The following is a 13,635-nucleotide window of genomic DNA, read 5'->3' as shown; positions in this document are numbered from 1 at the left end:
GCACTGAACGAACCCGAAGAGCTGATGAACAGCAGTCAAGGAGGTGCTATTCCTATTCTTCTGGAGAAACGAAAGAGAGCTTCAAAACAAAAGAATGCAGTGCCATCTGAAGCAATGAGCGGACTTCTGCGGACACTTTTTTGACCGATTGAACCTTCTTGTTATGTACTATCTTTGCTGGTGCTCTGGTGTGGTTTGCTCCCATATTTCCTGCACTTACATAAATGTCCTAATTGTGTTGCAAGTGCTGTAAAGCTCTAAGTTAGCTAAAACATTCACCTTTTCCGCAGTTGGTTGAAGGGTGCCAACAGTCGGTCGTTCTTCAGTTCTTAGGCCTTGTTGTTTATATGTCTTTTTTCCCCCCTGTATTAAATGCCCACTACTGTGTTGTTTCTCTTTATTCACCAGGCGTGCGAGAGCTGTGCAGCAAGCTGATCATTGTGGTGGGCGATGACCCTATCTCTCACCAGGCCAACGAGAACGCCACGCTGCTGATGAAGGCGCTGATCCGTTCTACGTTGTGCACCAAACGGGTGGCCGAGGAGCACTGTCTCACTGCTGAGGCCTTTGAGTGGGTCCTGGGCGAAATTGAGACCAAGTTCCAGCAGGCTATGGTCAGTTTGAGCTAGAAGCACTTGTGGCATTTATGAAAAAGCACTGCTATCTTTCTCATTGCTTCTTCTTTCCTATCAAACATCTTTCATCCTTATCTCTGCCCCTTTATTTTGTGTGTTTCAGTTACTCTCCGGCAGCACTTCTAATTTGGGGCTCATATGGTCTGTTTGTGATGCAAGTGCTGTTTAACTTCTTTTTAAAAAGCCCCCTTTTCTTCCTTAGTGCCAGATGGTTTAATCGTGTTGATGAGCTTTTGTTTATTCAGACTCAAACTCTTTCTGGGGGCTCTCATGGCCTAGAGGATAAGGTGTTGGCCTCTCATTCAAAGGTTCCAGGTTCGAATCCGGGTAGGGACAGAAAAAAAATTTTACCCTAAAATTGTCCCCTTCCACCCCCTTTCCTGCTCTCTAGCACTTTTGTCGTCTGCTTTTGTCTCCTCTTTCTGCCCTCACATCCTTTGCCCCCTCCTCTGGGCTCCTGACTCTTTCTGTAGCCTTTTTACTGCTACTCCTTGGCTCCTTCTTACAGTTGTCTTTCAGCCACACCCCTAAGTTTCTGGTTGGAAAGATCTACACCTAGCCTTCTTGGACAAGGGCGAAAAATCTCGAAGGGACCGTGTGCAAGTTGTGTGCGTTAAAGATCCCTTGGTGGTCTAAAATAGATAAGAGTAGGCTTCGGCCGCCACCGGGTCAAAATTCAAAATTTCCTACCAACTGAAAATATTAGGTGTATCCCGAGCGCTCATATAACCTTATGCATTTGCAAGCGCCGTAAAACACTTACAAAAAAACACACCAAAAAACCCTCTTTCCTCTCTCCTTTCCCTTCAGGAGCGTGTCCTAATTGTTTCTCTTCATTGTTTCTGTCCTACTTTTCCCTACATTGATGGCTGTTACTGTGGCGATGGTTGTTCTTCTTACTGATGTTTGTAGATAGTGGGCACTCTGGTGTGGTTTGCTCCTTCCTTCCTATCAAACATTTATCTTTCTTACATCTCTCCTCCTTTACTTTTCATGTTACTCACTAGTAGCACCTGTGATCTGTGGCACTTGTACGATATATATATGTATTGCAAGGGCCATAAACCCTTACTAAAATTCAAAACTTTCCTCAGGCTCACCCCGGTGAGATGGTGGGAGCCCTGGCTGCCCAGTCCCTTGGAGAGCCGGCCACTCAGATGACACTGAACACTTTCCATTACGCTGGTGTGTCTGCCAAGAATGTCACCTTGGGTGTGCCGCGTCTGAAGGAAATCATCAACATCTCCAAGAAGCCAAAGACCCCGTCACTGACTGTGTACCTATTGGGACAGGCTGCACGTGATGCTGAGAAGTGCAAGGATGTGCTGTGTCGTCTGGAACATACCACGCTCAGGCGTGTCACCGCCAACACAGCCATCTATTATGACCCTGACCCCATGAACACGGTCATCGCTGAGGATCAGGAATGGGTTAGTCGATGCACTTTTTTTCTTCCGGGGCTGATGGGGAGGTGAAGCAGAGACAGATGGAAAGGAGCTGCAGAGTAATGGTTTATAAGTTTAAACCTCTTGTAGTTCATTTTGTGACAAAAGTTAATATTTGTTAATCTTGAGAAATTCCAGGGAACATTATTTGCTGGTGTTGTCGATCAACTCGGTGACAGAAACTTGTTTTTATCGCGAAATGTATGCTTAGAAAATCAAGTCCTGACGTTTCTGGGAATGTTATCTTGCTAATTGTGCTGATGGTGGCATAATAGCAGTCGAACCTGCCATGACGGCCACCAGTACGAACGATTGGGACCTCAGAAGGGAATGACTTGTTTTCTTCATTTTGATCTTATACGGCCACTTTTGTCTTTGACATTGGGTGGTCGTCTTACACATTTTGGGCTATATTTATAGATTGGGGGGGGGGGGACTAAATGATCATTATTCCCAGGCTTTCCTTCTGTCTGTGGTGCGATGGTAAATTAATTGATTTATAGTAGCAATGGCAAGGGAAAGCATCTTTTAAATATTGCCAGAAAATCAAAGGAAAAACAGATGGAAAAATCGAACAAGACAAAACCTTGGTGAAAACAGGTATAAAGAGTTGTTGGTATTCTCTTCAAACAGGCTCTCAAATGCCACTTTCAGCCCTCTAAAATCACTAAATTTCAAGTTTTTCTTACTTTTCAGCTTCAGCTGTAGGAAGCATGCATGAGTGACCAAATTTTGAAGCTAAATTGTCACTTCCTAATTATTTCTTTTGAAGTAAAAAATGAATAGCCTTCTTTAACTAAAAGTTGAAAAGAAGATCCTGCTTCAACTAGATGTTAAGAATAAATAATCATCTTAAACTAGAGCAGAAATATAAGTGCTTCTTTTACAAGATCTTTAAAAATAAAGACCTACATTATTTTTCTTATTTTGTGTACCTTCAGGTGAGCATCTATTACGAGATGCCGGACTTTGATGCCTCGAGGATCTCCCCATGGCTGCTGCGCATCGAGCTGGACCGCAAGCGTATGACGGACAAAAAGCTGACCATGGAGCAGATCTCAGAGAAGATCCAAACAGGCTTTGGTGACGACCTGAACTGCATTTTCAATGACGACAATGCTGAAAAGCTGGTGCTGAGGATTCGCATCATGAACTCTGACGAGAACAAGTATCAGGACGTGAGTGGGCTTCTGTTTTCTCTTCTTGTTTTACATCCTTCTTATCATCATCATCAGTTTGTTTCACCCTTTGTTGACATCCACCCCTTTGCGCTTATTTGACCGTATGTCGTTGAGAGCGCCGTAAAACCTTATTTAAACAAGACAAAACAAAAACTTCTGCACTTGTGTTGAAGTGCCGTAAAACTCTTACGAAAACAGAAACTACTCAATGCATGGAAATTTGTTGAGAGACCACTACAAAATGGCTTACTTTGATGAATAACTAAGTAGTATCAAAGCTTATTTAAAAAAAATTATTTTTTTTGGTAAGTGTTTTACTGCGCTTGCAACTGTATAAGGTGGTATGAGCGCGCGGGACACATAAAAAAAATTTCAGTTGGTACGAAATTTTGAATTTTGCCCGGGTGGCGGCCAGAGCCTCGATTTTAGACCCTCAAGGGATCTTTTCCGCCCTTGTCCGAGAAAGCTAGGTGTAGATCTTTTCTACCAGAAGATCAGGGGTGTGGCTGAAAGACAGCAGTAAGAAGGAGCCAAGGGGTAGCAGTAGAAAGGCTGCAGAAAGAGTCAGGAGCCCAGAGGATGGGACACGTCACAAAGGAGGTGAGAGGGTGGGGGAAGAAAGTGGAGAAGAAAGCAGATGACAGAACATTGCTAGAGAGCAGGAAAGGAGGTGAAAGGAGAAAATTTTAGAGAAGAAAATGTTTTGGCCACTACTCTGATTTGAACCTGGGACCTTTGAGTAAGAAGCGATGAGAGCCCTCGTTGCTGTGTTTCTTGTTATTAGCATGACCAACTTTACTGAGCAACACATACTGGTGTTTGGGTGGTTGGCGGGGATGTGGTCTGCTCCTTCTTTCCAATCAAACACCTATCATCCTTTTTTCCCCTCCTTTTTTGTGTTTGTTACTCTCTTGTAACACCTCTAATCTTCGGCACTTGTATGACCTTATTGTGTCGCAAGTGCCGTAAAACACTTACTAAAACTAAAAACATATTGGCGTCTGTTCCAGGAGGATGAGGTGGTGGACAAGATGGAGGATGACGTGTTCCTGCGTTGCATCGAGGCCAACCTGCTCTCCGACATGTCTCTACAGGGCCTTGAAGCCATTGCCAAGGTGAGTCAAGGTGTTGACGGTACAGAGCACAGTCTAGCATGCATATAGGGGACATACACGGTCCTGAATTTTCCTTCCATGTGTATTCTTTGTATATGGATTCTTTGTAAAGCAAGTATAAAGAAAAAAATAGAACATTACGAAAAATTTCAGGACATTTTCAAAAAATTGTTTCTAAAAAAAACTAAAAGATATTGTCTTTCTGTATTTGTGTCCTATTGGGCATGTTAGATCTGTTATGTGTGAAAAAAGGGTGATTGTATGTCTTTGGAAAGGGTGTTGTTTGAAATATTGAAACACCTTGACATGGCCCAGTCTCCAGTGAGTTACGGTGTGGCCTGTATTGTGGTAAATGTTTTTTTTGTGTTTTTTTTAACTTGCTGCAGGTCTACATGCACTTGCCAACCACAGATGACAAGAAGAGGATCCAGATCACGGATGATGGAGAGTTCAAATCCATCACAGAGTGGATCCTTGAGACTGATGGTACCAGTCTGACCAAAGTGTTAAGTGAACGTGACGTGGATCCTGTGAGGACGTACACCAATGACATCATTGAGGTCTTTGATGTGAGTATTGGGGAGAGGGCAGGGGAAATGTGGCATGGGAGAAGGCTGGAAGTTGAGAATTGGTGGGGGGGGGGGTGTTTACCTGAATATTGATAGGAAGTTTTTTTGACCATGGTTGCCTTGAAGTGAAGAAGAGTTATAAAAGAGTAATTTATTGTTGTGGTTTATTGTAGATGCTGTTTTGAATGTGACCTGTCCTTCAAACATCAAAATTTCTCGCAAAATATTCATTGTACATGATTATGAAAAATAAAACCAATTACCCATGTATTCATAGTACTGAAAAATGGAGGGGAAGTTGATTCTAATTTTTTACCTTTGTGTCATGTTTAAGAGTGCCAGATTCTGGCCAAGGCTCACTTAACTTTGACTGTGGGTGGTTGGAAGATGCTATCCCACTTATTTTAGTTCCCCTGCTTTTTTTTTCAGCTTGTTCTATTTTGCTTTTACCAGCTCTTAACAGCTGCTATTGTGTAAATGTGCTTCTCCGTGAACTCAAACTTTGTCTTGTTTTCTGTTTCAGACTTTGGGTATTGAAGCTGTGAGAAAAGCCATCGAACGAGAAATGAACCATGTCATTTCTTTTGACGGCTCCTATGTCAACTACCGCCATTTGGCCCTTATGTGTGACATCATGACCTCCAAAGGTCACTTGATGGCCATCACCCGTCACGGCATCAACAGACAAGAAACTGGCGCTCTGGCGAGATGCTCCTTCGAGGAGACGGTGAGTTGATGCCCTTCATCTATGCTGCCCAGGATAGCTTCTGCTTTCTGGACCCGCTGGTCACATTGTGGCATTGATGGTATAGTTGTTGGGCTCAGCTGAAAAGTCATGGGTTTCAACCCCGTCAGGAGCCGGACTTTGTACCTTGGGAAAGGCACATAATATGATGAATTGTCCTCACTCACCAAGGTGGGAATTAGGTATCCAGCTATAGACCGTGAAAGAGCTTGTCAGGTTGTTAGTGTTTGAGCGCTTATGTTGCTGCTTGTGTTGTAACTGAGAATTCTAGGGTCTGCTGGGGTAGTAATATAGCGCATGAAATTTGCTTTCGAGTGGGGATATGCGCTGCGATACACGAATACTTTTCATTAGTAAGATGCTGTAGAGCCTGGATATGTGATATTTAATTTAATTATAATAATTCATTATTATGGTTTTACCATGGCACTCAGTCTTCCTCATCTAACATTTCATTTTGTTTTACCTCTGCACTGCAGACTCTAATTGTCATCAGATTGACTTTGTAGAATTTAACACTCATAGTTGCCACAGAATCTCCCTTTCCAATCTCCCTCCCAAAAAGAGGAAAAAGCCCATTTTAACATGTGGATTTGTGTGTGGTCCCCAGGTGGACATTCTTATGGAGGCGGCATCCCACGCTGAGATTGACCCGATGAAGGGCGTCTCGGAGAACATCATGCTGGGACAGCTGGCCAAGGTGGGCACTGGCTGCTTTGACTTGCTGTTGGATGCAGAGAAGTGCAAATATGGCATGGAGATCCCCACCAACCTGGGGCCAGGCATGCTCGGAGGTGAGTTTACAGTGGTTTGGGGGAGTGGGGGGGGTGTTGCATGACTGCTCTTCATTACAAATTTTATGGATTCAATCATTTTCTCAATTTTATGCAATGAAAATGGAATACTGGCAATAGAAATATGCCTTTTTCAATCCTTGAAAAACACAAATTTCAATCTAGCCATGCCAATTGAGCTTGCGTACGCAACCAAATTTTGGTCCCCGCTTGCTGGTGTATTTTTGGACCGGATTGGAACACGGGTGACTAACTTTCTCAGACTATGTCGGCTCTATTTCTGGACCAATATGAATGAAACTTGGCACCCAATCAGAAAATAGGGCAAACTAATATATGTGGACATTGAGTTTTGTACACATAATTTAGTCTGATGTTTTTGATCTCAGAAACACTTTCTTATTGGATATTTTGTAAACTACTAGAATTTGATTTTCTACGTCAAGAAGATAACAAAACTATCTTTTCTCTATCTTGTCCTCGTATTTTAAAGTTCTATGTCATATAGTTGTTGAGAATGGCTTTGCATGGAAACCGGGCATTTTTTCGTAGTCCCTCGGCAAACGTGTGTGACCTGAAAATCCCATAATTCTGAGCCCGTTCATTGGTCACTTGACATGGGGCGTGGGCATCCGGTTGTTTTTCTCTCTGTTCCCCTGTTGGGGTGGTTAACAATGGAAAGAATGTTTCTAATTGTTAGAATCAATTAAATTATATTTTATGGTTGGCATGGTCTAAAGTCATATAAGAAATTTTGCCATTATTTATCCACGCTGCCAACAACATAATCTTAAAGATCCCATGATATGATACATGTAAAATGCTCTCGTACTGACAGCCGTCTTTCTCAAAATAGTAATATATACACTACAATTTTAATTATACCAAAATAACTACAAAATGTTATTTTAAATCTGACTGCAGAAATGATTTCTCCATTGAGTTCTCACGTTTCTGTCAAATGCTCCAATTAATTACTGAAATGTCACTGATTTTCGTACAGAGTTTGGTAATTTGACTCTCTTTTTTGGGTAATATGTCTGCTGAGTACATTGTCCTTATCCCCTCTTCTCTCTTCCCAGGTGCTGGCACAGGCATGTTCTTCGGCTCAGGAGGTTCCCCAACCAGCTCTATGTCTCCTCTGATGACCCCCTGGGGTCAGGTCGGCACTCCGGGCTACGCGAGTGCTTGGTCGCCAGGCGTGGGCAGCGGCATGACACCGGGTGGCGCCGGCTTCTCCCCCTCTGGGGCCAGTGAGGCTGGACTCTCCCCCGGGGGATACTCCCCGTGGTCGCCCCAGCCAGGCTCTCCTGGCTCCCCCAGCTCTCCGTACATCCCGTCTCCCCGAGGCATCCAGTCACCCAGCTACTCCCCGGCCTCCCCTTCCTACATGCCCAGCTCGCCCGCAGTGCCCACACCGCAGAGCCCCAGCTACTCTCCGACCTCACCTTCATATTCCCCGTCGAGCCCCGGCTATTCGCCAGCCAGCCCGAAGTATTCACCTGCATCGCCTTCCTACTCCCCTACCAGCCCGTCCTACTCTCCTACGAGCCCCTCGTACAGTCCCACCAGCCCTTCCTACTCACCCACAAGCCCCTCTTACAGTCCGACAAGCCCTTCCTACTCGCCCACAAGCCCCTCCTACTCACCCACGAGCCCCTCCTACTCACCGACCAGTCCCTCCTACAGCCCGACAAGCCCCTCCTACTCGCCAACAAGCCCCTCCTACTCTCCCACAAGTCCCTCCTACAGCCCCACCAGCCCGTCTTATTCGCCCACCTCCCCATCCTACTCCCCCACCTCTCCTTCGTACTCCCCCACCTCACCCTCCTACTCTCCGGCAAGCCCAGGCTACTCCCCCACTTCCCCCTCCTACTCCCCCTCCTCGCCAAACTACTCTCCCACCTCTCCGTCTTATTCACCCACCTCTCCCTCCTACTCCCCAACCTCCCCCTCTTACTCCCCGTCGTCTCCATCATACTCCCCCTCCTCCCCCTCCTACTCCCCCGCCTCACCAAATTATTCCCCGTCCTCTCCCTCCTACTCTCCAGCTTCCCCGAAGTACAGCCCTTCCTCCCCCTCCTACTCTCCCACCTCCCCGTCCTATTCGCCATCATCCCCCCAGTACTCCCCTTCCTCTCCCAAGTACTCCCCGGCCTCCCCGCAGTACTCCCCCTCCTCGCCGCAGTACTCCCCAGCCTCCCCCTCGTACTCACCCTCCTCCCCCAAGTACTCCCCTACGTCCCCCCGCTACAGCCCTGCCTCCCCGGACTACTCCCCCTCCTCACCGCAGTACTCCCCGACCTCCCCGTCCTACTCCCCCTCCTCCCCCAACTACTCGCCTGCCTCTCCCTCGTACTCCCCCTCCTCTCCACAGTACTCCCCGACGGGGGCCACCTCCTCCCCTGTCTCCCCCAGCTACTCCCCCAGTAGCCCGGCCTACTCCCCCAACACCCCCCACTACTCTCCCACCAGTCCGCACTACGGCACCGATCTGGAGGACGAGGACGACCAGGCCTAGACGAGGTTGACACTCATTTTGGCTCACCTGACGCAATGACACACTTGTCCCACAGGAATGGCCGACACTCGTAGAATAGGGATGTGCTGCCACATTTACCATACAATACAATATGCACTGTGACACAGTGATATGTTGGCTCAGAATGTTGACCCACAGGACTGGCTGACGCTCGTAGAATAGGGATACGCTGCCACACTGTGACACAGTGATATGTTGGCCCACAGGACTGGCCGACGCTCGTAGAATAGGGATGCACTGTGACACGGTGATATGTTGGCTCAGAATGTTGGCCCACAGGACTGGCCGACACTCGTAGAATAAGGATGCGCTGCCATCCCTTGCCATACAATATAATATTCACTGTGATACAGTGATGTGTTGACTCAGAATGTTGGCCACGGACAGATGGTTTTTTTGTTGTTGTTGCATGTGACAAAACCTGATGTGGAATGTAAGTCTTGACACCCCACATCATGTTCTACGCACATATTCCGTGCCTGAACAAGACCTCTTATTCCCTTTCTGAACAAGACCTTTGTGGGAACTCGCAGGTTCCTGTCTACACCGGACAGCTCAAGCCGCACTATATTTTTCCAGAAGCCTTCTCTTGTGTAGAGTATACTTCTGTCCTGTGACAGAGGCATGTGTTCTGTTTGAAATGAAATGCCAGAGGTGCTGATTTTCCAGATGATCCAGAAATCTTCATTTTGCTGGGAGGTGTTTCCACAGGGAAGTGCTTGCGCTGGTCGATAGGTGTTGGGTCAGCAGCACCAAATAATGAATTCGCCCAGCTCATGTTTTGCATATGAGTTGGGCCATGTGACTGTCTCGGTGTGTATGCGTCTGGCTGTGCGTGATTGTAAGTGTTATTTGAGAGAATGCGTTGGGTCGAGTGTGCGATTGCTGGTCTTATACATTGAGCCTAAGTAAGGCAACCATTTGTTTCTTTATTAATAAAATATAAAAACAAATGTCTCGGTGCTGCTGTTTCTAACTGATGTTTGTTAAGATGGTAACTACTTGTAAAAGCAAGGTTTGTCTTTTTTTGCCTGTCGTTGCATTACCTGAATTTGGCTAAAATAGTTAAAAATTACCCAGAATCTACCTGGAAAAGGAAATTTTGAGGAAGGCCCCCATCCCCCCGTTTTTCCCCATAATTCAATGTTTTGCAATGAGGTTTGAAATTTTCTTGAAAGTAATTGATGAGAGTTTTAGTGGCCATATGCACTACTGAATATGCAGCAGTACATGTGTGTTCGAGGGTAAAAATTTACCAACTGCCCTTGTTCCTAGTTAGACCTACTTGTACAGGGGAGGGACAAAGGAACAGCGGGACTAGGCTCGGCCTACATGCGCTGAAAATGAGTTTTCGTCAAGGGACCCTCTTTTCACTATTACCGCTGGAGCGATGTTGAATCACAGTTGCTATGTTATGATTATTGTTATTGCTATTGTAAAATATTGTTTCATTTAGGTTTTTGATTTGTATAATTTGTGAAGTGGATTTTGACGATGTCAAATCATATGTTTTTGTCTTTGATGATGAAGATGAAGCAGATTATAATTTCAGTTTGTTGATCTAATTCTTGCGCTTTTTTGCTTTGTGATTTGATTCTTTGCAGTGTCTACATAGTTAAAAACTGAAGTGAATGTTCTTGTCATTCTCTATTTATTGCATTCGTCCGATTCTGATGTAGCATACCGTGCCACTGACTGTGTAGTCTTAAGGCCATTCCTAAAGGGGGGACATTTCTCGTTCAAGCATAGTAGAAATGTAAATGGGCTGACTCATGTCACGCTCATAACTGTGCCTGATCTACAACAGGGAACTGCTGCTTTTTCTTTCCTAATCCTCACTATTGTCATTTTCCTCTACTTCTTTTGTATGTTTGTCACTTTCTTGTGACCTGCTATTTTTGGGGTGCCTTGATAGTCGAAGCAGACCTTGTGCTGTTGAAGCTAGAGAGGTGAGCAGAATAAGTCTGATTCCCTGTAAAGACTTCTCTGTTGACACCCACCCCTTGGCGCTCATATGACCTTATGCAGTTGCGAGCGCCGTAAAGCCCTCTACTATACTATAAAAGAAAATGTTGCATACCGTAGCTCTTTATCTCCGGCAAGGGGTTAGCCACTCGGAACTGCTGAGCCGGTGAGCCGCTCGGCTCAGGCACATTCCTTTGCAACGAATTGGACATCAAATTACTTTTCGGCAATTGTCGAAAACAGGTTTTTTTTACCTGAAGTTCATTCATTAGATACAATACTATTATAAAAGGTTTGCTAGTTTCGATTTAAAGACTCATTTAGTGACATTTTTGTCATTTTTAGATTTAGTACCAAAAAATGGCCGCAGCGTAGTGGGTCCCCCACCCCACCCCCGGAGATAAAGAGTTAAAGTAACACAATTTTCAATACTGAATGAATGTTATTTTTTAAATTATTTTTTTTTATCTGCTGGTTTAAATAGAAAATTGCTGCATTCTTGTTGTTTTTTTCAGTTCTTTATCGAATGTTGATCAAAGATTGTTTAGGCCTACTTTTTTTTTTTATCACCAAAGGCTTTGGTTGCATTTTGAATTTGGTTGTATTTTGAATAAACTGTTTGCAAAATGAAATATTCGTCACCTTCTCTCTTAATTTGCTATTGTAGTCTTTGGACTTCCACAGACATTCAATGGATTTTTATGTGATTTAGAAAGAAAGAAGAACAGTGTCTTTTGACTGATTTGTCATTGGGCCCAATGACTGTATTGTGGTTAGGGGGATGCTTTGACATCACATGTGCAACAACACATTAGTAGGTGACCTGGATACATGACTTCGTTATCAATTGAAGAATAAGATGTTTGCTGAAGTTTAAATATCACATCAAGTCAGGTTCCTCGAAAATCACCGATTCCGATAATGAAGTATGTCTTTAGCTGTGATAAATGTTTAAAAGTTTTGAATGCAATGTTTAATCTTGCGCGGTGGCAGATTTCAAAAGGATTCTGTGCCTTAGTCTGTCTCTCCCAAATCTTGCTTAGATGGCACAAAAAATATCAGGCGGTACTTTCTTTCTTTCTTGAGCCTCCAGTCCATCATCCGATCATCTTATTTTGATTTTTAAGAATTTGCGGTTACACATTATAAATGATTATTAGTTGTTTGAACTTAAGATTCTAATTTTTGTACAACTGATTGTAACATGTAACTTGGCTTTCACTCTGTCACAATTAGAGTCAATCTTGGTAGCCCGTAAGTTTTTGATGTGTTGACCAGAGGTGGTTTTTGAACTGTTGTCACGTTTGCCTCTGCTGATTTGAAAGTGAAGGAAAAAAATCAATAAAAGTGGAAAGAATCTTCACTCCATGTTTTAAATTTTCATTTGTGTGTATTTTTGATTTGGGCTATTATTTCAACCATTTGGAGTAGTCCTTTCTAATTTTGTCCGATTCCTTATCTTGCCTCGCTTCACTCACCAACTTCAGACTTTTTTACCCGAAAAAAGGGAAAACTGCCCAGTGTGCAATCTGACCTAGGTGCATCCACTTTCACGACCTCCTAAATAAAGCAGAAGAATCAACAGATATGAACAGGGCACCTTCCGGGGGCACTCGTGGTGGAGAGTTTATGGTGTCCGCCTCTCTTTCAATAGGTCCCGGATTCTTTAATTTGTGGACAGTGACTAACCCCCTGGGTCAGTGCCACTGACTAGTGTCTTTGGGCCTTTTCCAAAGGGGGGACATTTCTCGTTCAAGCATAGAAGAATTGTAAATGGGCTGACTCATGTCACGCTCATAACTGTGCCTGATCTACAACAGGGAAATGCTGCTTTTTCTTTCCTGATCCTTACTATTGTCATTTTCCTCTATTTCTTTTGTATGTTTGTCACTCTTGTGACCTGCTATTTTGGGGTGCCTCGATAGTCGAAGCAGACCTTGTGCTGTTGAAGCTAGAGAGGCGAGCAGTCTTAAGTCTGATTCCCTGTAAAGACTTTTCTGTTGAAACCCGCCCCTTGGCGCTCATATGACCTTATGCAGTTGCGAGCGCCGTAAAACCCTCTAGTATTTTTTTTTTTTTAAAGGACAGTGACTGGGAAAATTTCTTCTCTAAAATGTTCTCGTTTCACATCCTTTCCCGCTATCTCACAATGTTCTGTCGGCTGCTTTCGTTTCCACTTTCTGCCTCTGCCCTCTCTGACTATTTCTGCAGCCTTTCTACTATTTCTTGGCTCCTTCTCACTGTTGTCTTTCAGCCCTTCCCTGATCTTAGCCGTCTCGGATAAGGGCGAAAAATCTCGGATGTCGCGTGAGCAAGTTGCACAAGTTAAAGATCCCTTGGTGGTCCAAAATTCATTCAGAAAATACTATTTTCATCATTCTTTAAGTTGGGTGTGTGATTTTATACAATTTTTTTTTTAGTAAGTTAAGTAAGGTACCCCTTCAATTATTGCGGAGTTATTGCCCTTGTCTTAAGGATGGGGCCACGGCTTGCCTAGCTTGCTCACTGCTAGCTGTGAAAGGGAAAAATTCTAAATGAATTCCTACCAAACTGAAAATGTTCATGTGTCCCACGCGCTCATATGACTTCATACAGTCGCGAACACCGTAAAATACCACCAAAAAAAAAGAAGAAAAGAAACAGC

The 13,635-nt window shown here is 44.3% G+C and overlaps 1 protein-coding gene across 1 annotated transcript in view; it reads left to right on the top strand.

The window, feature by feature from the left end:
• The window catches only part of LOC101851196 (DNA-directed RNA polymerase II subunit RPB1), a 36,178-nt gene extending 25,587 nt beyond the window's left edge, over positions 1 to 10,591 (top strand). Inside the window, exons 16-23 of the mRNA XM_005100273.3 lie at positions 409 to 614; positions 1,730 to 2,065; positions 3,022 to 3,258; positions 4,272 to 4,376; positions 4,763 to 4,945; positions 5,469 to 5,672; positions 6,301 to 6,484; positions 7,567 to 10,591. Of these exons, the coding sequence (XP_005100330.1) occupies positions 409 to 614; positions 1,730 to 2,065; positions 3,022 to 3,258; positions 4,272 to 4,376; positions 4,763 to 4,945; positions 5,469 to 5,672; positions 6,301 to 6,484; positions 7,567 to 9,005 (2,894 nt within the window). The 3' untranslated portion in view covers positions 9,006 to 10,591. The remainder of the gene's footprint in view (positions 1 to 408; positions 615 to 1,729; positions 2,066 to 3,021; positions 3,259 to 4,271; positions 4,377 to 4,762; positions 4,946 to 5,468; positions 5,673 to 6,300; positions 6,485 to 7,566) is intronic.
• Positions 10,592 to 13,635: the final 3,044 nt, after the last annotated feature.

Source organism: Aplysia californica, unplaced genomic scaffold (assembly GCF_000002075.1).
Source record: "Aplysia californica isolate F4 #8 unplaced genomic scaffold, AplCal3.0 scaffold00242, whole genome shotgun sequence".
Classification (NCBI taxonomy): Eukaryota; Metazoa; Mollusca; class Gastropoda; order Aplysiida; family Aplysiidae; genus Aplysia; species Aplysia californica.
Note: the sequence above shows the minus strand (reverse complement) of the source record. Positions and strands in the feature narration are given on the sequence as shown.